General features: G+C 41.7%; 1 protein-coding gene across 1 annotated transcript; it reads left to right on the top strand.

Moving 5' to 3' along the window:
• The first annotated feature begins 1,324 nt into the window (after positions 1–1,324).
• Positions 1,325–26,554, top strand: SLC35G2 (solute carrier family 35 member G2). Its single transcript, XM_008053004.2, has 4 exons — positions 1,325–1,356; positions 9,740–9,743; positions 14,232–14,303; positions 25,114–26,554. The coding sequence occupies exon 4, from the start codon at positions 25,132–25,134 to the stop codon at positions 26,368–26,370; it is 1,239 nt and encodes a 412-aa protein (XP_008051195.1). The 5' UTR covers positions 1,325–1,356; positions 9,740–9,743; positions 14,232–14,303; positions 25,114–25,131; the 3' UTR covers positions 26,371–26,554.
• Positions 26,555–27,033: the final 479 nt, after the last annotated feature.

The following is a 27,033-nucleotide window of genomic DNA, read 5'->3' as shown; positions in this document are numbered from 1 at the left end:
CCCCCCCCCCGGCCCGGCCCGCCCCCGTTCAGCCCGACTCAGCCTCTTTCGGGCCCCGCGAACCTCACCCCCTCGGCAGCTTCTGCTTTTCAGCTCTTGCGTGCCGGGAGCCCAGCCCTCTTTGAATAAAGCCGCTGGTGGCTAACCGGCCTAGGAGCCTCTCATGCGACCTGGTGCGCTCTGAGCTTTTTGAGCCGGGAGTGAGGGAGCGGCCCTCCATTGCCGGCACTCTGTGCATCTCGGAGCCCTGCGGGGAGTCGTCCTGCGGGTGGATGTCACCGCCGACCTGCTGCCAGCAAGGCACGGTGATGGTGGTGGACTTGGGCTGATGCGTCTGCGTCCCTCCCCTGTCCTTTTTTTTTGAGTTAGAGTCTCACCCCGTCGCCCCGGCTGGAGGGCAGTGGCCTGCTCACGGCCACCCGTGTTGACCTGCTGGGCTCAGCAATCCTTCTCGCTCAGCCTTCCAAGTAGCCAGAACTATAGGAGCGTGCTACCACGCCCAGCTCACTTTTGATTTATTGTAGAGATGAGGTCTCGCCAAGTTGCCTGAGCAGGTCTCGAACCCGCGGGCTCAGGCAGTCCGCTCGCCTAGGCCTTCCAAAGCGCTGGGATGACAGGCTGAGCCACCGAGTCCGGCCCTCCTCTGGTTCTTCTAAGCAAGAAGATGCACTTGCAAGACGGTTGGCAGGGTCAGGAGTGCAGCCGGTGACCATGGAAGCAAAAGTTAGCTATTGCCACAGTCATACAGATCTGTGCCCTGTCTAAAGGATGACGTATTAGGGTCAGAGCACTGAAACCAGGTTCCAGAATGCAACAAGCTGGTAATTTCTCAGACTCTCAAAGTAATTCTTTTTTTCAACAGTGTTCATGGATACAACAAAGGACTTCATATCTTACTAATATTTGAGCCAGCTTTCAGTTTCCTATTGGCCAATAATGTGACTATAGATATCAGAATTTATTCTCAAGAGTCCCCCCAATGACATTTTTAGCACAAATACCCTAAGAAGTACATCATGCTGTCAGATCCACAAGTTGGTGGGAAAAACCCCAGTTCAAATCCAATTTAAAGTCCAGTGTAAAATTATATCTTTTTTACTTTGCAAAATCTAAAATGTGAAAGAGAAACACTTCTGACTAGTAAAAAAACTAATTAAGCAATCACTTTCAATACATGATTTAATAAAGTGTCATAATTTCTGGTAAATATTCAGATGACTACTTTGAGGTATTTTGAAATAAAGATGCTTTCCATATTTTATAGAGCTACTTTTAATACATTATCATTTACTGCTCTTTTTTTGTGTGTGTTGGAGTCTCACTCTGTCGCCCAGGCTGGCGTGTACTGGCACGCTCGTGGTCACCACAGCTTCGACCTACTGGGTTCAGGCGATCTTTTTGTCTCAGCCTTCCAAGTAGCTAGAACTCCAGGCATGCACCACCACGCCCAGCTAATTTTTTGATTTGTTGTAGAGATGAGGTTTTGCCAAGTTGCCCAGGCTGGTCTCGAACCCCTGGACTCAGGCAATCTTTCGCCTGAGCCTCCCAAAGTGCTGGGATTACAGGCTTGAGCCACCATGCCCGGCTCACTTACTGCTCTTAAGTGAGTTCAAAGTATACCTTATTCTAGCCACCAAAACTTTTAGAAAATGGAAAAAAAATGGTAAAAGCTACTTTTTGGGGGGGTCTTGTATATTCCAAAACTTAATGAGCAAATACTCAGTGCCCTTCCCCCATTCCTCAATCCAAGTTCACTGCCATTTCCTTATGTCTTGCTTTGGAGTGGTTTAGGATCTGCTTCAAATGCCAAGGGGGTGTGAGTGATGGGGCTCAGAGCCTTTCCTGTTCCAGATGGAAAGTTCTTTGGGGATGTGGCTCCAAACAAACATTCTTTGAGTCCAGCAGCTTTGCAGAGTGCTGAGCATCCTCCGGGTGAATCTTGGCCAATCCTTTCCACCGCTCCGGGAGAGTCTGGGGGCAGGTCAGACTTGGAGAGATGTACCTCCGGGATCTGGAGCCAGTGTCCCCAACACAGAGGGTCAGAACTGCAGCTGAGTGGCCCAGGGAACGGTGAGGGCACTTCCAAAGGCGAGGCCAGGACAGAAATGGGAGCGCAAGTAGCAGAGCCTGTGAAAGCTGTGCAGAATGGGACAATGTCCAAGCGCCGTCGTGCATTGCATTTCAGAGCTGAGTCTTCAGCTTCTACTAAACGTGCTCCGTGTGCCAGGAACACAGATAGGAAGGAGTGCTCTCTGGTCTTCCTGGAACGCACAGGTCATAAAGGAGATTGTGACCCATCATGCTCTCTTTGAATGGCATCTGGATCTATAGGGGCAGTGCATACGGCAGACTAAAGGAGCCATACTGGGCTGTGTGCGACTCAGACATCGCAAGAGGTGCTGATATGTCCTGTCTGACACCGTTGGGGGAGGAGGGAGAATCACACCGTGATTGTTTCTGACTTTTCTGTGGCTCTGAGCCTTCTCAGAAGGAGCATTTTAAATCAAAGCTCTGGCTGGGCGTGGTGGCTCACGCCTGTAATCCCAGCACTTTGGGAGGCCAAGGCCGAAGAATTGCTTGAGGTGAGGAGCTTGAGAACAGTCTAGGCAACACAATGAGACCTCATCTTTACCAAAATTTTTTTTAAAATTGGCTGGGCATGGTGGTGCCCACCTATATTCCCAGCTACTCAGGAGATTGAGACCGAAGGATCCCCTGAGCCCAGGAGGTTGAGGCTGCAGTGAGCCTTTATGGTGCCGTTGCACTCCAGCCTGGGTGACAGAGTGAGATGCTGACTCGAATAAGTAAACAAATAAACACATAGAAGAGTAAACGGGAGAGGTTTCTTGACTGATGAGATTCAGTTTTAAATATTGGATTGCCTGCCAGTGTATCTGTGTATTGGACAGGTTTAGTTGCAGCTAACAAAAATTACTCTTGCTATTTCGATCAAAAAGAGATATAATACATGAAATCAGAAATTTAAAAAGTCATTGGAAGGTAAGGGGGAGGAGATTTCAGGCCAGGACTCTAAGCATACTTTCTAGAATGCATGATTTTAATCCTTTAAGAAGTCTCTAATCTGGCCAGGTATAGTGGCTCATGCCTGTTCATCCCAGCACTTTGGGAGGCCTAGACGAGAGGATTGCCTGAGCCCAGGGGTTTAAGGCCAGCCTGGGCAACACGGTGAGACCTCATCTCTACAATAAATTAAAAAATTAGCTGGGCATGGTGGCATGTGCCTGTAGTTCCAGCTACTTGGAAGGATTGCCTGAGCCCAGCAAGTCAAGGCTGCAGTGGCTGTGAGTGTGCCACTGCACTCCAGCCTGGGAGACAGGGTGAGACTCCGACTCAAAGAAAAAAAAAATCCTAATCTAAAATGTTGCTATAGCAATTCATAAACTGTATGTAAGCCTTCTTGCTATATAAACAGAACAGAGAGAAAAATAAGCACTTCTTTTGTGCTAATGACAAAATCTCCACAATATTTGGCCAATGGAAGTAAGCAAGCTAGTATTGTTGAGCACCTACTATGTGCCAGGCATCGCCAGGTGTTCTTCATCTATCATGTCATGAAATCCTTAGTCATGACCTTTCCAAGTTGGCAGTGTCAACCTATCTTATAGGCAAGGAAACTGAGATTTTGAAAGGTTAGGTCACGCACGCTCAGGCAGAAAGTGATAGAGGCAAGATTCAAATTGAGGTCTGGTGCTCCAGCATTGGTTAGACCTGTTGTCCAGCATCAGTTACTAATCTACAGTTCTAGCTGGCAGCATCCGACCAAAGATCTCATTCAGTCTCCAAGCACCACAGTCAGTAGGCCAGTGTCCTCAGCCACTGAGAGTTATTTCTCAGTTCACTTCTTCTAGATGATGCATGAGGCCGTGTTCTTCAAAGATACATTTTGAAAGAGCAAAAGGGACGAGCAAACCAGCAACTTGTTTCTGTTTCAGGCTAAAATCATCTTGATCCACAACTTTGCAATCTCATCCAACATTTTTCTAAATACTTAAGAAGGTCAAAACTTCTAAGGAAAATTTTGGTTTCCATGCAGACAGTTTTGTCTGTACATGTACTAAGCATGTGGGTCTTCTGTCTAAGAATACAAATCTGATCTTCAGACATCACAGGATGATGATGCCTGATTGCCACAAACTTGCTGAATTAAAGCAACACAGATTTTCATCAACAAGGGTACCTGCATAATGAACATTTATATACCTAACCCTGAATGGTACCCCACATATTTAAAACATTTTTTTAAAGGATACAATAAATAATAAGAATGTTAGCATCAAAAAAACCCCACAAATTTATCTTGCAGTTCTGGAAGTGAGAGATCCAACACGGGTATCACTGGGATAAAACCAAGGAGTTGGCAAAGTGTATTCTTTTCTGGAAGCTTCAGGGAAGAATCCATTTCCTTGTCTTTCCCAACTTCTAGCAGGAGCCCACATTCCTTGGCTCACGGCCCCTTTTAATTTTTTTTACTTCTCTCTCTTTCTCTCCCCTTGCTTTTTTTCTTTTTTTCAATAGCTTGAGAGAATACAGATAGATTTTGGTTACGTGGATGCTTAGTGTCAAAGAAGTCTGGGCTTTAAGTGTAGCCACCACTCTTACCCGTGTACATTGTACCCAACAGATGATTCTTCGTTCCTCCACTCCTTCCCACCCTCCCCTTCTGAGTCTTCAGTGTCTGTTATACCATTCTCTCTGCCTTTGAAGATTCTTAGTGTAGCTCCTACTTATAAGTGAGAACATACGCTGTCTGGTTTTCTGTTCCTGAGTTAGTTCACTTAGGATAATGTTCTCTAATGCCATCCAAGTTGCTGCAAAAGATATTATTTCGTTCTTTTTTTACCACATTTTCATTATCCACTGATGAGTTGATGAGCATTTAGTTTGATTTCACATCTTGGAAATTATGAATTGTGCTGCAATAAACATCTGAGTGCAGTTGACCTTTTTGTATGGCAATTTCTGTTCCTTTAGGTAGATATCTGGTAGTGGGATTGCTGGATCGAATGGTAGATCCTGCTTTTAGTTTTTTGAGAAATCTCCATTCCCATTTCCATAAAGGTGGTACTAATTTGGACTCCCACCAGCAGTGTTGGGGGGGCAAAAAAACTATGGTCAAAACCCCAAAAGCAAATGCAAAAAAGGCTTTTTAGTTTAATTAAATCCCACTTATTTATTTATATTTTTGTTGTGCTTGAATTATCTTTTGTAGTACACTTGGAATTTGTTCCTCCAGATCAAATGGTCAACCAGAGTTTCTATCTGGAAGTTCTGACAGTGTCACGATTTGCAGAAGAAACGTCTTGAGTTGTGGCAAACAGGTGACTGGTTCTCCTACAACGACAATGCTCCTGCCCTCACCGCACTGAGTGTTCAGCAGTTTTGACCAAAAACGACTTGACCCCTGTGCTCCACCCTTCCTATTCACCTGATCTCACACCAAGCGACTTTGTTTTTGTTTTCCTGGATGAAAAACGTCCTCAAGGGGAAATGTTTTGCCAACGTGGGAGAGGTGAAGCCGAAAGACGGAGAAGCACTACAAGGCATCAGCATTGACGAGTTCAGAAAGTATTTTGAGCAGTAGAAAAAGCGTCTCAATAGGTGTATTGCACCAAATACTTTGAAGGTGACTGAAGGCTAGTCATGCAAGGATAAATACACAAGTTTTAATCAATTCTGAGTCTTCTGGGGTCTCCCCCTCACATAAGCATTTCTTTTTCACTGCATCTGTGCTAGTTTTTTTAAAAAAATAATGGCCATTCTGACTGGTATAATGTGATATCTCGTTGTGTTCTAAATTTTCATTTCATTGATTAGTGATGTTGAGCATTTTTTCTTATGTTTATTGGCCATCTGTATATCTTCTTTTGAAAGATGTCTGTTCATGTCATTTGCCTACCTTTTTTTATTTTTATGTTTATTTTTTGAGTTGATGTCTCAGTCTGTCGCCCAGGCTGGAGTACAGTGGCACACTCACAGCCACCCCAGCGTCGACCTGCTGTACTCAGGCGATCCTTCCCTCAGCCTTCCAAGTAGCCGAAACTACAGATGCGCACTACCACGCCCAGCTAATTTTTTATTTAATGAAGAGGCAAGGTCTCACCAAGTTGCCTGGGCTGGTTTCGAACCCGCGGACTCAGGCAATCCACTCGCCTCGGCCTCCCAAAGTGCTGGGATTACAGACTGAGCCACTGAGCCTGGCTTGCCTACTTTTTCTAATGGTGTCATTTGTTTTTTTTCTGGCTGATTTATTTGAGTTTTTTAATAGATTCTGGATATTAGTCCTTTATCAGATGTATAGTTTGCGATTATTTTCTCTCATTCTGTAGGTTGTCTATTTACTCTGTTGATTATTCCTTTTGCTGTGCAGAAGCTTTTTAGTTTAAGTCCCATTTATTTATTTATTTCTGTTTTTGTTGCATTTGCTTTTGGGGTTTTAAACATAATTTTTTTGCCTAGGCCAACGTCCAGAAGAGTTTTCCCAAGTTTTCTTCTAGGATTTTTATGGTTTCAGGTCTGACATTTAAGTTTTTAATTCTTCTTGAGTTCATTTTTCTATATGGTGAGAGTAAAGGATCAAGTTTCATTTTTCTCCATGTAGCTAACCAATTTCCCCAGCACCATTTGCTAAATAGAGTGTTCTTTTCCCAGTGTATGTTTTGGTCTGCTTTGCCAAAGATCAGTTGGTTGTAGGTATTTGGGTTTATTTCTGGATTTTCTATTCTGTTCCATTGATCCACATGATTGCTATTGTACCAATACCATGCTGTTTTGGTTACTACAGCCTTGTAGTATAATTTGAAGTCAGGTAATGAGATTCCTCCAGCTTTGTTCTTTTTGCTTTGGATTGCTTTAGCTTTCTGGGTTTTTTCTTGGTTCCCTGTAAATTTCAGGAATTGTTTTTCTATTCTTGTGAAAAATGACAGCGATAGTTTGATAGGGACTGCACTGAATCTATAGATTACTTTGGGTAGCATGGGCATTTTAAATTTTTTTGTAGAGACAAGGTCTTGCTATGTTGCCCAGGCTGGTTTCAAACTCCAGTGCTCAAGTGATCCTCCTGCCTCAGCCTCCCAAAGTGCTGGAATTATAGGCATGAGCCACCATGCCAGGTCAATATGGTCATTTTAACAATGGTGATTCTTCCAATACAGAACTTAGCATGAAATGTTTCACTTGTTTGTGTCCTCTACAATTTCTTTCATCAGTGTTTTGTAGCTCTCCTTGTAGAGCTCTTTCACCTCCTTGGTTAAATATATTCCTTGCTATTTTAGCCTTTTAGCTACTATTGTAAATGGAATTGAGTTCTTAATTTGATTCTCAGGTTGGCTGCTATTGGTGTATAACAGTGCTACAGATTTGTGTGTGTTGATTTTGTATTCTGAAACTTTGCTGAATTCATTTATCAAGTCCAGAGGTCTTTTGGAAGAATCTTTAGTATTCTCTAGGTCTAAGAGCATGTCATCAGCATACAGAGTTTGATTTTTTCTTTTCCATTCTAATAATTCCTTTATTTTTATCTCTTGCCTGATGGCTCTGCCTGGGTCTTCCAGTACTGTGTTGAATAGGAGTGGTGAAAATGTGCATTCTTGCCTTGTTCTAGTTCTGAGGGAGAATGCGTTAAACTTTTCTTTGTCCAGGATGTGGCTTTTATTATTTTGAGGAATGTTCCCTCTATGCCTATTTTGCTAAGGGTTTTTTTTTCAATCATGAAATGATGCTGGAATTTATTAAATGCTTTTTCTGTGTGTTTTAAAACGATCATGAGTTTTGTTTTTAATTTATGTGGTATATCACATTTTTTAACTGGCATATGTTGAACCATCCTTGCATCCCTGGGATAAAACCCACTTGATTGTGGTAGATTTTATTTTTAGTGTGCTGTTGAATTTTGTTTGCTAGTATTTTGTAGAGGATTTTCGTGTCTATGTTCAGTCAGGGATATTAGTCTGTGGTTTTTTTTCTTTATTTTGTCTTTTCCTGGCTTTATTATTTGGTATTATTACCAAAATGCCAATTCTATTGGCTTCCTAGAATGAGTTAGGGAGAATTCCCTCCTTTTCCATCTTATGGAATAGCTTCAGTAAAGTTAGTACCAGTTCTTCTTTGAAAGTCTGGTAGAATTCAGATGTGAGTCTATCAGGCTCTGGATTTTTTTGTTTTGGGAGACTTTTAATTACTGTTTCAATCTTGCTACTCATTGTTAGTCTGTTCAGGATTTCTATTTCCTCCTGATTCAAGATTGGGGGATATATGTTTCCAAGAATTTATCCATTTCCTCTAGATTGTATAGTTTGCTTGCATAGAGGTATTCATAGCAATCTAGGATGATCTTTTGTATGTCCATTGTATCAGTTGTAATGTCTCCATTTTCATTTCTGATTGAGCTAATTTGAATCTTCTCTTTGTCTCCTAATGAATCTAAGTAGTAGTTTATCAATTGTATTTATCTTTTCAAAGAACCAACTTTTTGTTTCATTGATTCTTTGTTTTTTTATTTCAATTTTCATTTACTTCTGCTCTGATTCTTACTGTTTATTTTCTTCTGTTAGCTTTAGGTTTGGTTTGCTTGTGTTTTTCGAGTTCCTTGAAGTGTGATGTTAGGTTGTCAGTATGTTCTCTTTCAGTCTTATTAATTTAGGTCTTAAGCACTATTCATTTTTTTCTGAACACAGCTTTGGCTGTGTCCCAGAGGTTTTGATTACTTGTTGTGTTATTGTCATTCATTTTGAAGAATTTTAAAGTTCCATTTTGACTTCTCTGTTGATCTAAGGACCATTCAGGTTCAGATTGTTTAACTTCCATATTTTTGTTTGGTTTTATGAGTTCTTCCTGGAGTAATTTCTAGTTTTATTCCACTGTGGTCTGAAAAGGTGCTTGATGTCATTTGGATTTTTTTGAATGTATTGAGACTTGATTTGTATCTAAATCTCTGGCAAGACCAGGGAAGTTTTCCTCAATTATTCCCTGAAATAGTTTTCCCAAACCTGTTGCTTTCTTTTCTTCCTCAAGAACACCTATAATTCTTAGGTTTGGATGTTTTACATAATCCCACATTTTTTTTGAGACTTTGTTCCATTTTTTTATTATTTTTTCTTGTCTGATTGGGTTAATTCAACAACCTTGTCTTCAAGTCCTGAGATCTTTCTGTTTTTTCTAGCCTACTGTTAAAACTTCTCACTGCATTTTGTACTTCCCTAAATGAGTCGTTCATTTCCAGAAGTTCAGCTTGTTGTTTGTATGTATGTGTGTGTGTGTGTGTGTGTGTGTGTATGTGAGTGTGTGTGTGTCTATCTCTTGGAAAATTCTTCATTCATGTCCTGAATAGTTATTTATTTATTTATGCTGGTTTTCAATTTTCTCCTAGATCTCATTGAACAATTTTATAATCAACCTTTTGAATTCTATCTCTGGAATTTAAAAGGTTTTAATTTTGGTTAGGGTCCATTGCTCAGGAGTTAGTGTGGTCTTTTGGGGGTACTGACACTCTGTTTTTCATATTGTTAGAATTATTTTTCCAGTTCTTTCTCATTTGGGTGTACTATTTCTTCTTATTTGAAGTTGGCAGGGCACTGGAGGGTTTCCTTGGTTATATTGTTGTGAGCGAGTCACAAGAAATCAGATAGCCAGCACAGTAAAAGTCAAATTGATGAACCCTTTAATAGCCGGTGGTTGAGAGGGGGTTTGTTCCTCCAAGACTCTTGACCCCAAATGAAAGTAGTGGGGTGCTTTTATAGGCAAAAGCAGTTGGGAAACTGAGGCATTACAGAGCTAAACCTACGTTTTGGGGTTTGGCACATCGAACCCTCAGAGAAGGGGGAAGCTGTTAGAGCACTGGGTGGGGGTACAGGGTTGTGAGGGTTGTTTATTAGCAAAAAAAATTTTTTTTTTAAATTACTGCCTCAGCCATACAGGGATTCAGTCACAAGTTAACAAAATGGAGGTGAATTAGAAAATGGAGTTTTAACTAAAATCATTTATATGAAAATAGGGGTGTCTGCAGAGCACAGCTGTGGGTCAGGCAGTTTCTCCTGAGGGACTGGAGTTTCTCGAGCCTCAGGGGCCCTTCAAAGTCCATGGCAGGAGTACAGAACTCCTGAATTCCCCTGACTTACGCCCCTGCTATGTCCATTTAAAAGATACTTACGGAACTCCCATCTCATGCCAAGTACTATGTCAGATATGGTCTCTGCAGTTGAGACCCTCACGGGTCTAGTGGAAGAGAAAGACAAAAATACATTTGTAATTCGATAGAATAAATCCTGTGACTAAATGCACAATGAATGCACTGACTGGGGGCATCTAGATTAGATTGGGGCGAGAGGTAGGCTTAGGGAAGTCTTCTGGAGAAGGTGATATTTAATCTGATCCTTGAGGAATGAGCAGGAATTAACCAGGTAAAAAATCAGGAAGAGTATTGCTTAAAGAAGATTCACCTGGGTGCGGTGGCTCATGCCTGTAATCCCAAAACTTTGGGAGGTAGAGGCAAGAGGATGACCTGATCCTAGGGGTTCTAGATCAACCTGGGCAACTTGGTGAGAACTTTTCTCTACAATAAATTAAAAAATTAGCTGGATGTGGTGGTGTATGCCTATGGTTCCAGTTACTTGGAAGACTGAGGTGGAAGGATCACCTTAGCCCAGCGGGTCAAGGCTGTGGTGGCTGTGAGCGTGCTATTGCACTCCAGCCTGGGTGACAGAGTGAGACTCCGACTCAGAAAGAAAAAAAAAAAGGATTAGTGTATGTATGTAAAAACTCAAAGACATGATTGATTATGACATATTTAAAGAATCTCCATAGTGTGGCCTAGGCAGAACCTTTGTGCATGTGAGAAACAGAATATGAGGCTGTGATGGTTACTTTCATGTGTCACCTTGGCTGATCAAACATTATTTTAGATGTTCCTGTGAGAATCTTTTCAGATAAGATTTACATTTAAAAGAGTAGTTTTTAAAGCAGATTGCCCTCCATAATGTGGGTGGGCATCATCCAATCAGTTGAAACCTGAATAGAATAGACTGATCTTCCCCAAGCAGGAGGAAGTTCTGCAGCAGACAGAAACCTTTGGACTTGAACTGCAACACTGGCTCTTCTCTGAGTCTCCAGTCTACTACGCACTCTGCAGTTTTTGAACTTGTCAGCCTCTGTCATTGTATGAGCCAATTCAATCCCTTAAAATCAATTAATCAATCAATCTCCCTCTCCCCCTCACCCTCCCTCTCCCTTCCCTGTACACACACAGACACACACATGTGTTCTATTGATTTGGTTTCTCTGGATAACCTTGACCAATACAGAGGCTAAAGGCAGAGGATCCGGGAGAGTTCTGAACATTTCTGTGGTTTGGATTATCAAGGGAAACTACAGATCCAGTTACTTAAACTACTGTTGATTTAGTGGTGATATTAAGAGAGTAGATATGGGTATCTGGGTCTGTAAGGTCCTGGAGAGACGTCAAGGGCCTTAACATTGTTCCCCATACTTTTTCAAGTCTCCCTCTTCTTCACTTTCAAATCTATTCCCTTCTATCCAGCAAACGTTTGTTGAATGCCAGGATGTATCAGGCACTATGTTAGGGCTGAGGATATAATGTTGAGAAAGTCTGCCATCAAGAAGTGTATGGTCTGGTGGGGAAGACAGAATATAAACAAATGAGTGCAGGGATAGTAGAGGTCACAAAAATGATAGAGGCCAGAGGAGACTTTGCAAAGGAGGAAGTAACACCTGAGCAAACCATCAGAGCACATATGCAAGCTCTACGGGTATTAGAGGCAGAAAGGGAGGACCAGGTCATTCCAGGCAGGCAGAACAATGTGAAAACAAGTTAGAATTGATCAAGCACTTGCTAGGGGCCAGATACTAAGTGTTATGTATGTATTAACTAATTTAATTTCATTCTCCCCTGTGAGGTTATACTATTATCATCATCACAAATTTACAGAACAGGAAATAAGCAAGGAGGTTAGTAAGTTGCCCAAGGTCACACATTTATTATGTTCTGTAGCTAGTATTCAAATCCAGGGAGTCTGACTACAGTATCCACTTCTTAAAAATAAAAAATCTGCCAGGTGTGGTGGCTCACACCTGTTTCCTAACACTTTGGGAGGTGGAGATGAGAAGATTACTTGAGCCCAGGGGTATGAGACCAGCCTGGGCAACTTGGCAAGACCTTGTCTCTACAATAAACCAAAAAATTAGTCATGTGTGGTAGCACGCGCCTGTGGTTTCAGCTACTTGGAAGGCTGAGGCGGGAGGATCTCATATATATATATATATATATATATATATATATATATATATATATGACAGAGAGTGAAATAGGAATTTTTTATACATGTATATATTATATGTATAAAAATTATATATAAATATATATAAACTATATTATATATAATCCATGGCAGCTCATAGATTCACTAAATCTTAGAGCCAGAGGGCCATTAAATAATCTAGTCAAGTGATTCTTGAGCAAGAAAATTATTCATTAGAATTAGAATTGCTGGTGAGATTGTTAAAAGTACCAATGCACAAACAACAAACAAACAGAAACCCCAATAAAAAGCACAATCTCATTCACAATAGCCAGAAAAAAAATCAAATACCTTGGCATCTTCCTAACTAGAGACACGAAAGACCTTTACAATGAAAACTACAAAACACTGCTCAAAGAAATCAAAGATGATGCAAACAAATGAAAATATTCCATGCTAGCCGGGCTTGGTGGCTCAGCCTGTAATCCCGCGCCTTTGGGAGGCTGAGGTGAGTGGATTGCCTGAGCCTGCGGGTTCGAGACCCACCTGGGCAGCAAGACCTCATCTCTACAATAAATCAAAAAATCAGCCGGGCGTGGTAGCGCATGCCTGTAATTCCAGCTACTTGGAAAGCTGAGGCAGAAGGATCGCTGGAGCCCAGCAGGTCGAGGCTGCGGTGGCCGGGAGCGGCCACTGCACTCCAGTCTGGGTGACAGAGTGAGACTCCAACTCAAAAAAAAAAAAAAGAAAAGAAAATATTCCATGCTTATGGACTGGAAGAATCAACATTGTTAAGATGTCCATCCTACCAAAGATAATCTACAGATTTAACACAATACCCATTAAATTGCCAGCAGCATTCTTTTTAGACTTGGAAACAATAATACAGAAATTCATATGGAAACATAAATGACCATGAATTGCCAAAACAATCCTTAGCAAAATAAAACAAAACAGGAGGTATCACACTCCCAGACGTTAAACTCTATTATAAAACTATAATAATCAAAACAGCCTGGTATTGGTACAAGAACAGGCATATAGACCAATAGAACAGGATAGAGATTCCAGAAGCAAAACCTCAACTTCTTAACCAGTTCATCTTCGACAAACTCTCCACCACCAACCACTGGGGAGAGGAGAACCCATTCAGTAAATGGTGCTGGGAAAACTGGCTGACCACATGCAGAAGATTGAAACAGGACCTCTACCTATCACCATACACAAAAGTCAACTTTAAATGGATCAAAGACCTAAATGTAAAACCTCAAACTACAAGAACCTTAGAAAATGCAGGAGACACCTTTATGGAGATTGGGACTGGCAACGAATTCCTGATCAAATCCCCAGGTGCCCAGGCCATAAGAGAGAAGATAGACAAGTGGGACCTCATCAAACTGACAAGCTTCTGCAAAGCCAAAGAAACCATCAAGAGAGTGGGGAGACAGGCCCCAGACTGGGAAAAATACCAGTGCTTGGTGTTGCCCCCTACTCCCCACAAACATTGGAGGCACTACCACTTTTCTCTCCTTTTTTTTTTTTTTTGTATTTTTAAAATTGTGCTACCATATTCGTAACACAACACTTACCATTTTAACTCTTTTTAAAGTCTACAATTATACGGCATTAATTACTTTCACGATGTTGTGCAACTTTCACCACTATTTAAAAAATATCTGTATTATCCCACAAAGGAACTATGTAACTATTACATAATAACTGTCTCTTCCTCACCAACCCCTGACAATCTCTAGTCTACTCTGTCTCTGTGAATTTACCTACCTAGAGACTTCATATAAACTAAATCTTACAATATGTGTCCTTTTGTGTCTGATTTCACTTAGCATGTCTTCAAGGTTCATCCCTGTTGTTGTATGTATCTGAACTTTATCCTTTTTTTCCTTAATTAAAGAAAGGGTCTCACTCCGTTGCCTAGGCTGGAGCACAGTGGTGCAATCATAGCTCCCTGCAGCCTCAAACTCCTGGGCTCAAGTGATCCTCCAGCCTCAGCCTCCAGAATAACTGGGATTATAGGCACAAGCCACCTCACCCTGCTTGTTTCTTTTAAGGTTGGATGATATTCCATTTGGGCACGTACCTCATTTTCTTTATCCATTCATCTGCTGGGCATTTGGGTCGCTCCCCTAAACTGGAGAACCACATTTTTCTTTCTTTATTTTATTGTTGGGTTTAAGTCTCACTCTGTTGCCCAGGCTGGAGTGCAGTGGCACATTCACGACCCTACCCAGCCACCGCAGCCTTGACCTGCTGGGCTCAGGCAATTCTTCTGCCTCAGCCTTTCAGGTAACCGGAACTACAGGTGCATGCTACCATACCCGGCTAATTTTTTTTGATTTATTGTAGAGACAAGGTCTCACCATGTTGCCCAGGCTGGTCTCAAACCCCTGGGCTCAGGCAGTCCTCTCGCCTTGGCCTCCCAAAGTGCTAGGATTATATAGGCTTGACCACTGCATCCAACCTCTTTTTTTAATTTTAAAGATGTGGGGTACAATTCAGGGTTAGGTGTACAAATGGTCATTGTACAGGTGAAGTTCAGACCTCACTGTGGCCTCCACTTCGCCTGGTTTGAGATCAGGTACACTTATTGATGCAGTGTACCCTCCCTCCCCTGGCAGTTTCTGGCTACTGCCAATCCCTTTCTTGTAGTATTATGGTAACTGTTCAGGGTCCACTTATGAATGAGAACATGTGGGACTCAGTTCTTTGTTTCTGTGATGGATCACTGAGTATTACAGACTCTAAATCTATCCAAGTTTCTAGATAATTTTGTCCTTCCTTATGGTTGCATAATATTCCATCGTTTATATGTACCACATTTTTAAAATCCAGTCCACTTTCTATGGGCAGCATGGTTGAACCACCGTTTTTCAAATTTAACAAGGTCACACACATAAAAAGAATAAAATGACAAAAGGATGCAGAGGCTAAATACCAACCAGCACAGGGAATAGGCCCAGATGAGTGAAACAGCTGCGATTTAATCGGAGTGGCAAGCAGCCAGCTTTTAGGAGAGATTCTCAGTGGAGGGGACAGTCGGGTGGTTGAGATTTTCCTCCTTTCTGTACAGATATTTTGTCATCATTACCCTGGTTTCCTGAGGGTGAACTTACAATTTCAGGAAAATGGAAATGATTTCTTCTATTCTGAAAGCAAAACGTGATTCTGACAGTGACAGCGCTTTGTTGCCTAAGGCAATAAAACAAATATCATCTTGTTTCTGAGATCATTTGCATTAACAAGTGGTGGCTACTTCTGGGCTAGAAATGTCGGACAGGACCATGTCAGTAGGGAACAGGAATACAGCTGAAAAAGCAGGTGGGGAAAAGGAAGGGACCGGGAAGAGAAAAGACTGAGAGGAGAGTAAGAAGAGACTAACTTTGGGTGGTTTGGGACAAAGTTCTTGACAAAACCTTGGAACAAATTCTCAACAATAGAACCAGCTGACCTGCTTCACCGGACCTATCTGGCACCCTTCACACTGGAGTGTTTGATAATATCTCTTGAATTAGTCAAGAGCAAGTACCTTCCTCTGTTCCCTTTAAGCTCTTTTTGTTTAAAATGAGGTAGGCCATTAGCCTTCTTCAGATTTCTAGTTGTCCACCCATCCCAATACTACCGAACACCAACACCTCCTAAGGTTTCACTTCTCAAAGCTGAGTCAACTCGCGTTTAGTGTTTAGCATAATTGTCTGTGCAGATATAAATATCCATGTGTCTGGCTACTGGTGGTGTTATTAACTTCTCCCATCTTTCCTTCTGTTTTTCACTGAATTTCAGAGCCATTCATCTTGCCCTTATTTTTTTTTTTGAGTTGGAGTCTCACTGCGTCGCCCAGGCTGGAGTGCAGTGGCACACACGCTCACGACCACCCCAGTGTTGACCTGCTGGGCTCAGGCCATCCTTCTGCCTCAGCCTTCAAAGTAGCTGGAACTACAGGTGCGCACTACCATGCCCGGCTAATTTTTTGATTTATTGTAGAGATGAGGTCTCACCGAGTTGCCCAGGCTGTTCTCGAACCCATGGGCTCAGGCAATCCCCTCGCCTCAGCCTCCCATAAGTGCTGGGATGACAGGCTTGAACCACTGCGCCCGGCCCGTCTTACCCTTCTGTATTTTCCCATTCTTGCTTTTCTTCTAATTCTGATTGTTTCTATTAGAGTGTTGACCTCTGGCTAAATCAAGGTTTTCCGTCATCCCTTTCTCATGGCCCATTGCAAGGATGCTTTAATCTAAGGATTGCAAAGGGAAAAATGATTATGTGCCTTATTTGATTTTATTTTCTGAGACAGGGTCTCACTCTGTCTCCTGGGCTGGAGTGCAGTGGTGTGATCCAGGCTTACTATGGCCTGGACTTCCTGGTCCTCAAGTGATCCTCCTATTCAGCCTTCTGAGTAGCTGGAACTACAGGCGCGTACCACCATGCTAATTTTTTGATTTTTTTTTTTATAGTGATGAGGTCTTCACTATGTTGCCCAGTCTGGTCTCGAACTCCTAGGATCAAGTGATCTTCCCACCTTGGCCTACCAAAGTGCTGGGATCACAGGCGTGAGCCACTGTGTTGGCCTTATTTTTAGTTTTTCTAAGAGAGATGTAAATTGGCTGTTGTTTAGTAAGCAATGATCTGAGCGACATGAGTGATATATTACTGCAAGTGCTGGTGTATCTGTCCTAAGTAATACATCTGACTGAGAATGATTCTGTCCCAGCTGTTCTGAAATTTCTTTATATACTTTTATAGAGATAATACTCAGTTGGTTTACCACAGCAGACTACCAGACTGTGTGTCCCCCCAGTTTTCTCCTTTTGTTGAGTTGGTCCATGGTGCATTCCTGTCTTGAGTATCTGATTGAAGTCTTATGCAATTAGCTTTTCCTGCAGTCCATATTTACATCTTCATGAAACTGTTCCCTTTCATGGTTTAATGATAAATTTGGTTCATTTTGATCATTTGCCACTTACATGCAACATGAATCTTGTCACATTGTCTAAGACGGTCAAACGTTAATCCCATATGATAAAGTTTTCACTCCTCAAGTGTGCCTGATACAAGAAAGGGCATGTTTTATCTTCTACTCTGTTATTTCTCTTTATCATTATTCTCTTAAAAATTTTTTTATTTTAAAGATGCAGAGTACAACTCAGGGTGAGGTATACAAATGTTCATTATGCAGGTACCCTTGTTGATGAGGTGTGCCCCCTCCCCTGGTATTATTATTCTTTATCATTATTATATTCATTCTAATAGTCTCATTGTAATTATTCTTTTCTCTCAACCCCTACTTTATTAGTTTACTTAAAAACTAATTTTTGGGCTGTGCTTGGTGGCTCAGCCTGTAATTCCAGCACTTTGGGAGGCCGAGGTGAGTGGACTGCCTGAGCCTTTGGGTTTGAGACTAGCCCAGACAGCTTGGCAAGACCTCATTTCTACAATAAATAAAAAATTAGTCAGGTGTGGTAGTGCGCGCCTGTAGTTCCGGCTACTTGGAAGGCTGAGGGGGAAGGATCACCGGAGCCCAGCAGGTCGAAGCTGGGATGGCTGTGAGTGTGTGACTGAACTCCAGCCTGGGCAACAGAGTGAAACTCCAACTCAAAAAACAAAAACTAATTTTTGGCTAGGCATGGTGGCTCATGCCTGTAATCTCAGCACTTTGGAAAACCGAGGCAAGAAGATCACTTAAGGCCAGAGTTTAAGATTAGCCTGGGCAACATAACAAGACCCTGTCTCTTAAAAAAAAAAATTAGCCAGGTGTAGTGGAGTGTGCCCATAGTCCCAGCTAATTAGGAGCCTAGGAGGTTGAGGCTGCAGCGAGCCGTGATTATGTCACCGCACTTCAGCCTGGACAGAGTGAGACTGTCTCTAAAAAAAAAAAAAATTAGTACTAATTTTCTAGTTCCAGAGGTGAGAGCTTAGAGGCAGTTTCTTTTTCTTCTATAGTAGTGGCCCTTTACACAATACAGACTCAGAAAGTGTTAATAGTGTGAGCAAACTTGAGTGCACTCTCCAGTTCTCGTGATCCTCATACATTTCAGACGGAAAGAAAGGGGAGAATCCCTATTCAAAAAGGAATGTTAGGGGTGGTGGCTTACCATCATTTTAGGCAGGTTCAGCATAAGATAATAAGCATGATGCTGTCCCAAAGGCTCACAACATGGGGCCCTTTTCATCAGTCTGGGAGGAGGAATGCTTTCTCTCAGCAGGTCTGTTGAAGTACAACTTTTTTTTTTTTTTTTTTTTTCAGTTGGAGTCTCACTCTGTTGCCCAGGCTGGAGTGCAGCAAAACGCTCGCGGCCATCCCAGCGTTGACCTGCTGGGCTCTGGTGATCCTTCCGCCTCAGCCTTCCAAGTAGCTGGAACTACAGGTGTGTGCTACCATGCCCATGCTAATTTTTTTGATTTGTTGTAGACATGAGGTCTCGCCAAGGTGCCCAGGCTGTTCTCGAGAAGTACATTTAATAACAAATATCCTATGCAATCCTGGTATCTCATGATATCCTGGAAAGACAGGTGTTGGGGCTTCCCTTTTAGCTGACTAGTTGGGTGTAGTCTTAACTCTTAGAATGGTCATTTCATTCAGGAGGCAAGGCTGTCCAAGCACATTGAACGTTAACAAGGTATCCCAGGGCAAGGCTGCCCAGGTGTAAGGTGGTAACCTGTCAGTCCTTTACAGGTATTTAAAGGACAGTCTCATTCATGAGTGTCAAGTATCACATTGATGCCTACATTTAAGCCACTATATTATAATAGAGTTGCACTATCCAGCTTTACATCTAAGGCTTTGGGATTACCAGGCTTATACCAAGTGTCATTTGCCTCAGGCACGATTAGAGGATTGTCCTAAGGATTTCTACTAAGACAATAGTGATGTCAAGTGTGAATTTTCTCACCCTTAGGAGTGGGTTATTTTCTGGGATGTAGTTTAGGAAGTAGTGCCCCTTTTGGACAAAACCATTGGTTTCATTTAGGCTTGCCACACTGAATCGTGCCCATTGTTCAAGCCAACACCAAACTATGCCTTCTTTCAATCAGTTTGTATCCAGTTTTCTTTGGATTGGAACATTTGCAGCCGGGCAGGCTGGCCTTCTGGTCCTCTCTCTTATTCCCTCTACTCAGCTGAGGTGGACACCTATGTCCTGGAGGACATTCTCCTCATATGTATCCTTGTCAGAGGAACTGCAGCCAGGAGGTTGGGTTGGAACACTCGTCGCTGTGAAGGAGAAGCTGAGTTGGCATATTGGTCAGAACAACTTTGAGCAGATGGTAGAAAGTGATGGTGACTAAAATGCACAGTGGTCTAGCATGGGTGGGAGAGGCATCAAACACTAGAAGTGTGAAATCATTAGAGTTGAGTCAAAAGATCCCAACTGTTATCAAAAACTTTCTCTTAAAAAATGTAATTATTACTGTAGTTGGTGGCAGACTCAGAACTTAAAGCCAACATTTCTGACTCTTAAATTTCATGTCTCAAAGTAGAATGCCCTAGTTTCCAAGTGAATACTGTGAATACTGCTGGCTTCTGCTCAAGAAAGCTGCCCACCGAGCAAGAGGACCAGACAGCAAAAATCTGTAGACTGTATGTTCCAGGATGGAAGGGCTCCCAAATCAGGGACTTGCGCACTGAGAAGGCCCCCCTGCATTTACCTGAGATGGCCTACATTTGGATACTTGCAACCTAGAGAATATGGGTGGCCTATCAGAGTTAACAGAGAGACAAAGACAACAAGCAAGGAGAGAACTCCAGCATGTAGCAGTTAGACATCGATCCGAGACACAGAACCAGTAGGAGACGGCATACAAGTGATTGGCTTATGTTCCTCTTGAGGCTGGAGAAGGAAGTCTGTGGCAGAGAGACAGGGAAGAAGGTTAAGGGCAAGTTGGAACGCTGTGAGCACAGGCTGACACTTGTGGTCCACAGTAGTAAGGAAATAATGATCACAAGGAGGCTGAAACTCCAGGAGCATGGACTGTTTGAAATCTCTGAACTTAAGAAAGGCCTAAGTCCCATTTTAAAGGGCTTGACTGATTAAGTCAGGCCCACTCAGGATAGTCTTTTTTCTTTTTTTTGGCATTCCAGTAAAACTTTATTTTAACATGCAGTGACATCAGGCAGGCAGTGTTCCAATAAAACTTTATCTACAGACGGTGGTGTCTGAGACAAGCAAGTGGTGTTCCAATAAAATTTTGTCTATGGTGATGGCTGATTATATTGATATTTACTTCTATATTTTATTTATATATTATCTAAGTATTGGCTTAAAAGAAAAAGTAAGCACTTAACATGCTTTTTTTTGTCTTGTTTTGTTTTATTTTAAAGATATGTGGTAAAATTTAGGATTAGTTATGCAAGTGGACATCGTACGTCTTGCTTTTGATAAACTTAAAGACAACTGATTAGGGGCTTTTTGTTTATTTATTTTCAGCAAATTTACAGCAAACAAAAGTGACTTTTATCACATCTGCAAAGTCCCTTCACAGCAGCAGTTAGATTAGTGTTTGATTAAATACCGGGAAGTACAGTTCAGCCTGGCCAAGTTTACCCATCAAATAGTCATCACACAACAGCAGCCAGTATATGAGACTTGTGTTCCTTTTCTATTCCTCCCTCGCTAAGAGCCTAGAAGAGAGAGATGAAGGGGTCTGAGAGCCAGACCCTCTCTCTCTCCCACAGTCTCCAAAGGGAGAGGATAGGAGTGAATAGCAGACCACATCCCTTCTCTAGCCATGTCCCCTGCCTTGCAGTGGGAAGGGGAAATCTTTGAACAGATATAAGACAAAATGTTAACAGTGGACAGCACGTAAGAAGCTTTGAGGCCTACCCAAGATGTCACTAAGATAATTGCTAGCCAGCAAGTAAAAGAGATCTGACATGGCAAACTTGGGTACAGTGACTGAAAACAAAACTCCCCTGAGTGCAGACAACTAGATTACAGAGTGATTAGATTACAACCATTAGGTGAGAAGAGCTGCAGATGTTTAAACGAGGAGGAAGAACAAATGGGTAGAGAGGTCAGGGAAAGCTTGTTTCTAAAAGATAGACTTTGGGCCAAGTGCAGTGGTTTGCACCAAAATCCCAGCACTCTGAGAGGCTGGGGCAGGAGGGTTGCTTGAGGTCATGAATTTGAGACCAGTCTGGCAAAATAGTGAGAGCCTATCTCGTAAAGGAAGGAAGGAAAGAAGGGAAGGGAAAGAAGGAAGGAAGGAAGAAAATATAAGGTGGAATTTGGACTGACCCTTAAGGACCAGCAGTGTTTAGAAAGCTGGCAGAGGGGAAACTAGTGAGAATAAAGAGTTAGGGAAATGATACTCACCCCCGGGGAGGGAAGACAGGGAGGACACCGGACTGGTTGATCTGAACAACATCTGTGTGTTCAGGAGCTAAGTACTGGTGGGGGCTGGATCACACAGGGCCTCAAGGGCCAGGGAGAGGAGCTGAAATCTGATGAAGCAGAAGGTAGGAAATCATTGTAGATTCTTGAATGGAGAAATCTTGAGAAAAGGTTTGGTTTTGTTTAGAATCTTTTAAAGACAGATTAATGTGACAGTGGGATAATATAGATACGTTTTGGAGAAGGACCAGGATTCCAGGGAGGCTAGTTAGGATGCTGCCATGGTATTCTCGACAGGAATTCATAATCACCTGATGTACAACTATAGAGGTAAAATGGAATTGGAGGAGAGTGGGAACACCTGTGAAATAGTTCAAAGACAAAAACAGTAAGATCGATGATCAAATGGAAGTATGATGGCAGAAAACATAATTTTTGGTATTCCCTGGTTCCTTCTGGTATTTCTTGCTTCCTAGCTTGGGGATCTAGAAAAATGGAAATATCACAGATGTCAATGAGGAAGTTAAATCTGTTTGGGGAATCAAGACGGTTCATTCAGTTTGGGGTTGTTGAGGCTGAAGCCATGATCTGAAGTAGAAATACCTGGCAGAAGTTGCAGATAACAAACACGTAGTCAGAATTGCCTGAAAGGGTGTGCAGGAAGGGCTGCAAGGGGGACGGCTAGGCCAGGGCACTGAGGAGTCTGGAGCTGCAGGTGGCATCTTCATGTTTCTTCCAGCTGCAGGGAGGGCTTCGGAAGAGAGAGGAGTACATAGGAACAGAGCAGTTGGCTACCCAGATGGTGTCAAGAACACAGTGGGATTTTATTTCTGGGCCAAGGCTTAAGATCCTGGAACTGATGAGTTTTTGGCAAGGAACTGGAGAGTCATGAGGACAAAAAAAAAGTGTTTTCTTTCTTTTTTTTTTAAGTAGGAAGGAGAGGCATCATTGGGAAGGAAACAGGAAATTGTTTGAAGGAAGGACAAAATGTAGAAAATGAAGAAAGAAAACTGAACAAATAAGGTCTAAAAGAAAAAATAACATTGTAGCAGATACTTCATAGTCTTATGACATAATTATATGTGAAAGGAAGCCAAATTTATTGCTAACCTTTGAATTTATTATATGCCAGCAATGCAGCAAATTCTTTATGCACATGGTTTTATTTAATTCTTACAAGCTCAAATTTTTTCTGCACTCAACAGTATATAGTGGATATCTCTTCATGTCAATAAAGGTCTGTATTGTCATTTTTAATAGATGGATAGTATAGTATTCCTTTATATGAAGATCCATTGTAGTAAGCTACAATGAACTCTTCTGTGCATATATTTTTTCCTACTTTTTTTGTGTACTCTTTTTCTTAAGTGACGAATGAACATTTTTAGTTTTAAATTTTTTGAGCAATATCATGATTCAAAAATATTTAAACATATATAGCAAAAGGTTTTCTTCTATTCTTTTCCCCTGTCCCACCCCAATCACCATGCATTTTCCTTGCATCTTTCCATAATTTCTTTGTTATGTAAGTAAATAGAAATATTTATTATTTTTTCCTTTTTGAAAACACAAAATGTAAAAAGCATCTTGTGATCGTCTCTTAAAGGCTGGGGTTCCCAACCCCCGAGCCACAGACTGGTTAGGAACCGGGCCATATAGCAGGAGGTGAGTGGTGGGCGAGTGAGCAAAGCTTCATCTGTATGTACAGCTGTTCCCATCACTTATATTACCACCTGAGCTATGCCTTCTGTCAGATCAGCAGCATTATTAGATTATCATAGGAACACGGATCCTATTGTGAACTGCGCATGCGAGGGATCTAGGCTGCACGCTCCTTATAAGAATCTAGGCAACTTGGCGAGACCTCATCTCTACAATAAATCAAAAATTAGCTGGGTGTGGTAGCACGCGCCTGTAGTTCCAGCTACTTGGAAGGCTGAGGCGGAAGGATGGCCGGAGCCCAGCAGGTCGAGGCTGCGGTGGCCGGGAGCGGCCACTGCACTCCAGTCTGGGTGACAGAGTGAAACTCCAACTCAAAAAAAAAAAAGAATCTATGCTTGACGATCTGAGGTGGAGGTGGGGTGGTGATGCTCATGCTGGGAAGCGGCTACAAATATAGATTAACATGAGCGGTAAGGTTTGACTGCACAAGACCATGGTAAATCAACTGCTTGCAGATTCCCAGCAAAACCGTCTCCATGGGTGACCAGTAAGTTGATGGACTTCAATTGTACAGCTGCATCTGGTGGCAGGCTTTAAGTCAGAAGTCAACACTTATTTTAGCCCACACGTGGCCCCCCTATTATTTTATTTACTACTTCCATCCACACCACCTTTTGTTAATGGTGAGTTGTATATTTAATTAAACATTACAAGACAATAATAATAGAAATAAAGTGCACAGTAAATGTTATGTGCTTGAATCATTCTGAAGCCATACCCATTCCTCCCTAATCCGTGGAAAAATTGTCTTCCACAAAACCAGTCCCTGATGCCAGAAAGGTTGGGGACTGGAGCTTCAGGGTAAAATCTTAGAGGTGGTATTGCTGAATTAGAGGGTCATTTTCAGCTACATTGTTTTTTTTTTTTTAAGTCAGTCTCACTGTCGCCCAGGCTAGAGTGCAGTGGCACACTCACAGCCACTGCAGCCTTGACCTGATGGGCTCAGGTGATCCTTCCACCTCAACCTTCCAAGTAGCTGGAAATACAGGCATGTGCTACCATGCCTGGCTAATTTTTCTTGATTTATCATAGAGATGAGGTCTCACCAAGTTGCCAGGCTGGACTTGAACCACTGGGCTCAGGCAATCCCCTCACCTCTGCCTCCCAAAGTGCTGGGATAACAGGTTTGAGTCACCATACCTGGCAAGCTAAAATCTAAATACATTTCCAATTGCACATCAGAAAGGTTGTACAATTTATATTCCCACCTACAATGCACAAGTGTTACTCAATTTATTTTATTTTCTAAGTTCAGTGTATCTTTGTATTTCAAAATGTATGGGGAGCCCAGAATGAGTGTTAAGAATTACTATAATTTGTAATATAAAGTGGAATCGGTATTATACAGAATTTATTATACAAAAGACTTTAGGCTTTTACCATTTATAATTTGTAACATAGAAAAATGGACACAATGGGAAGAAAAGTTTGATCTAAGTTACTTATTTTTCTGATTCTCTTATTTGATAGGTGAAGAGACAATGAAAAGAAAATATCAGTTTGGGAGGTAAAGATGGAAAACAGAGCCGGAAAAGACAAAAAATAAGCAGAGTGAGAAACAGGGACAGCCTTAAGATAGGAGTGAAAAAGGGGTGAACATTTCCAGTGGTTCCATGCATCTGATAAGGCATATTTTCAGAACATCTCTTCCTGTTACATTTTTTTCTAGACTCTTGTTACAGTCTCTACTTTCTATCATTGAATTGGTTCATAGGATTGTAATATAAATCAAATTTTCAATGGAATGAATATGTTCTTTTGTTTTTGTTCTTTGATAGAATTGATTACCTGAAGAAATGGATACTTCTCCCTCTAGAAAATATCCAGCTAAAAAACGGGTGAAAATACATCCCAACACAGTGATGGTAAAATATACTTCTCACTATCCCCAGCCTGGGGATGATGGATATGAAGAAATCAATGAAGACTATGGAAGTTTTATGGAAGAAAATCCAAAGAAAGGTCTGCTGAGTGAAATGAAAAGAAAAGGAAGAACTTTCTTTGGAACCATGGACGCCCGACCTCCACCAACAGAAGACCCAATGACCAACGAGATCGGACAGTTCCAGAGCTTTGCAGAAAAAAATATTTTCCAATCCCGAAAGATGTGGATAGTGCTGCTTGGGTCTGCTTTGGCTCACGGATGTGTAGCTCTCATCACTAGGCTGGCTTCAGATCGTTCTAAAGTTCCATCTCTAGAACTGATTTTTATCCGTTCTGTTTTGCAGGTCTTGTCTGTGTTAGTTGTGTGTTACTACCACGAGGCCCCCTTTGGACCCAGCGGATACAGATTACGACTCTTCTTTTATGGTGTGTGCAACGTCATTTCTATCACCTGTGCTTACACGTCATTTTCAATAGTTCCTCCTAGCAATGGGACCACTATGTGGAGGGCCACAACCACAGTCTTCAGTGCTGTTTTGGCTTTTTTACTTGTCGACGAGAAAATGGCTTATGTGGACATGGCCACAGTTGTTTGCAGCATCTTAGGTGTTTGCCTTGTCATGATCCCCAACATTGTGGATGAAGACAATTCTTTGTTAAATGCCTGGAAAGAAGCCTTTGGGTACACTATGACCGTGATGGCTGGGCTGACCACTGCGCTTTCTATGATAGTATACAGATCCATCAGGGAGAAGATCAGCATGTGGACTGCCCTGTTTACCTTTGGTTGGACTGGGACAGTCTGGGGACTATCTACTATGTTCGTTCTTCAGGAACCCATCATCCCATTAGATGGCGAAACCTGGAGTTATCTGATTGCTATATGTGTCTGCTCTACTGCAGCATTCTTAGGAGTTTATTATGCCCTGGACAAATTCCACCCAGCTTTGGTTAGCACAGTGCAACACTTGGAGATTGTGGTAGCTATGGTCTTGCAGCTTCTAGTGTTACACATATTTCCTAGTGTCTATGATGTCTTTGGAGGAGTGATCATTATGATGAGTGTTTTTGTCCTTGCTGGCTATAAACTCTACTGGAGGAATTTAAGAAGGCAGGACTACCAGGAAATACTAGACTCTCCCATTAAATGAATACCCATTATTATCTTGTTAATGTTCGTTTATTAATATAGACACTGCCATTTTAATGTTTACCTATAAATGTCTTTTGTGTTGTATGACTGACAGAGTGCTAAATAATATATAATATATACAGAAAAATTATTCTAGTCTAATATATTTAAATATAAACATTAAATATGTGAAATATGTCATGTGCTTGGTGTCCTTACTCGTAGTTATTGGTGTCTTTACAGGTAATTGTGGTAGAAGGAGAATGTAAACTTCCATCACTAAATAACACAAGACTTTTTGCGTTTTCAGTTCATGAATGCTCAATACTAAATCCTCTCTGTCACAATATCTTGTGATTTCTGTTTTCCTGACTAATGTCTACAAGCCTTCCCCAAAGCAATCCATGGACATTAGAAGGGTACTTATGCTTTGGGAAAATGCCAACATTTCCCATTTTCAGGAATTACTAGACACTGGCTCTCAACAGAATTATGCAAACCGAGCACAGAAAGAGAAAGATTACAAATAATACTAATAATGAACAGAGCCTGAATGACTTAAGTATTGAGAAGTCTAGTGTAAGTGTAACTGCTGTCTCAGAAGAAGAGGAATAGAGAATAGAGCACAAAGAAATATTGGTCAAAAGTCTCCCAAATTTGATAAAAGGAAAGAAAATAAGAA

This window comes from Carlito syrichta, unplaced genomic scaffold (genome assembly GCF_000164805.1).
Source record: "Carlito syrichta isolate Samal-C Ts95f unplaced genomic scaffold, Tarsius_syrichta-2.0.1 Scaffold287770, whole genome shotgun sequence".
NCBI lineage: Eukaryota > Metazoa > Chordata > Mammalia > Primates > Tarsiidae > Carlito > Carlito syrichta.
Note: the sequence above shows the minus strand (reverse complement) of the source record. Positions and strands in the feature narration are given on the sequence as shown.

Bases quoted from the DNA above. Each gene is read 5' to 3' on its own strand.
- SLC35G2 (XM_008053004.2), top strand. From the start codon at position 25,132: ATGGATACTTCTCCCTCTAGAAAATATCCAGCTAAAAAACGGGTGAAA.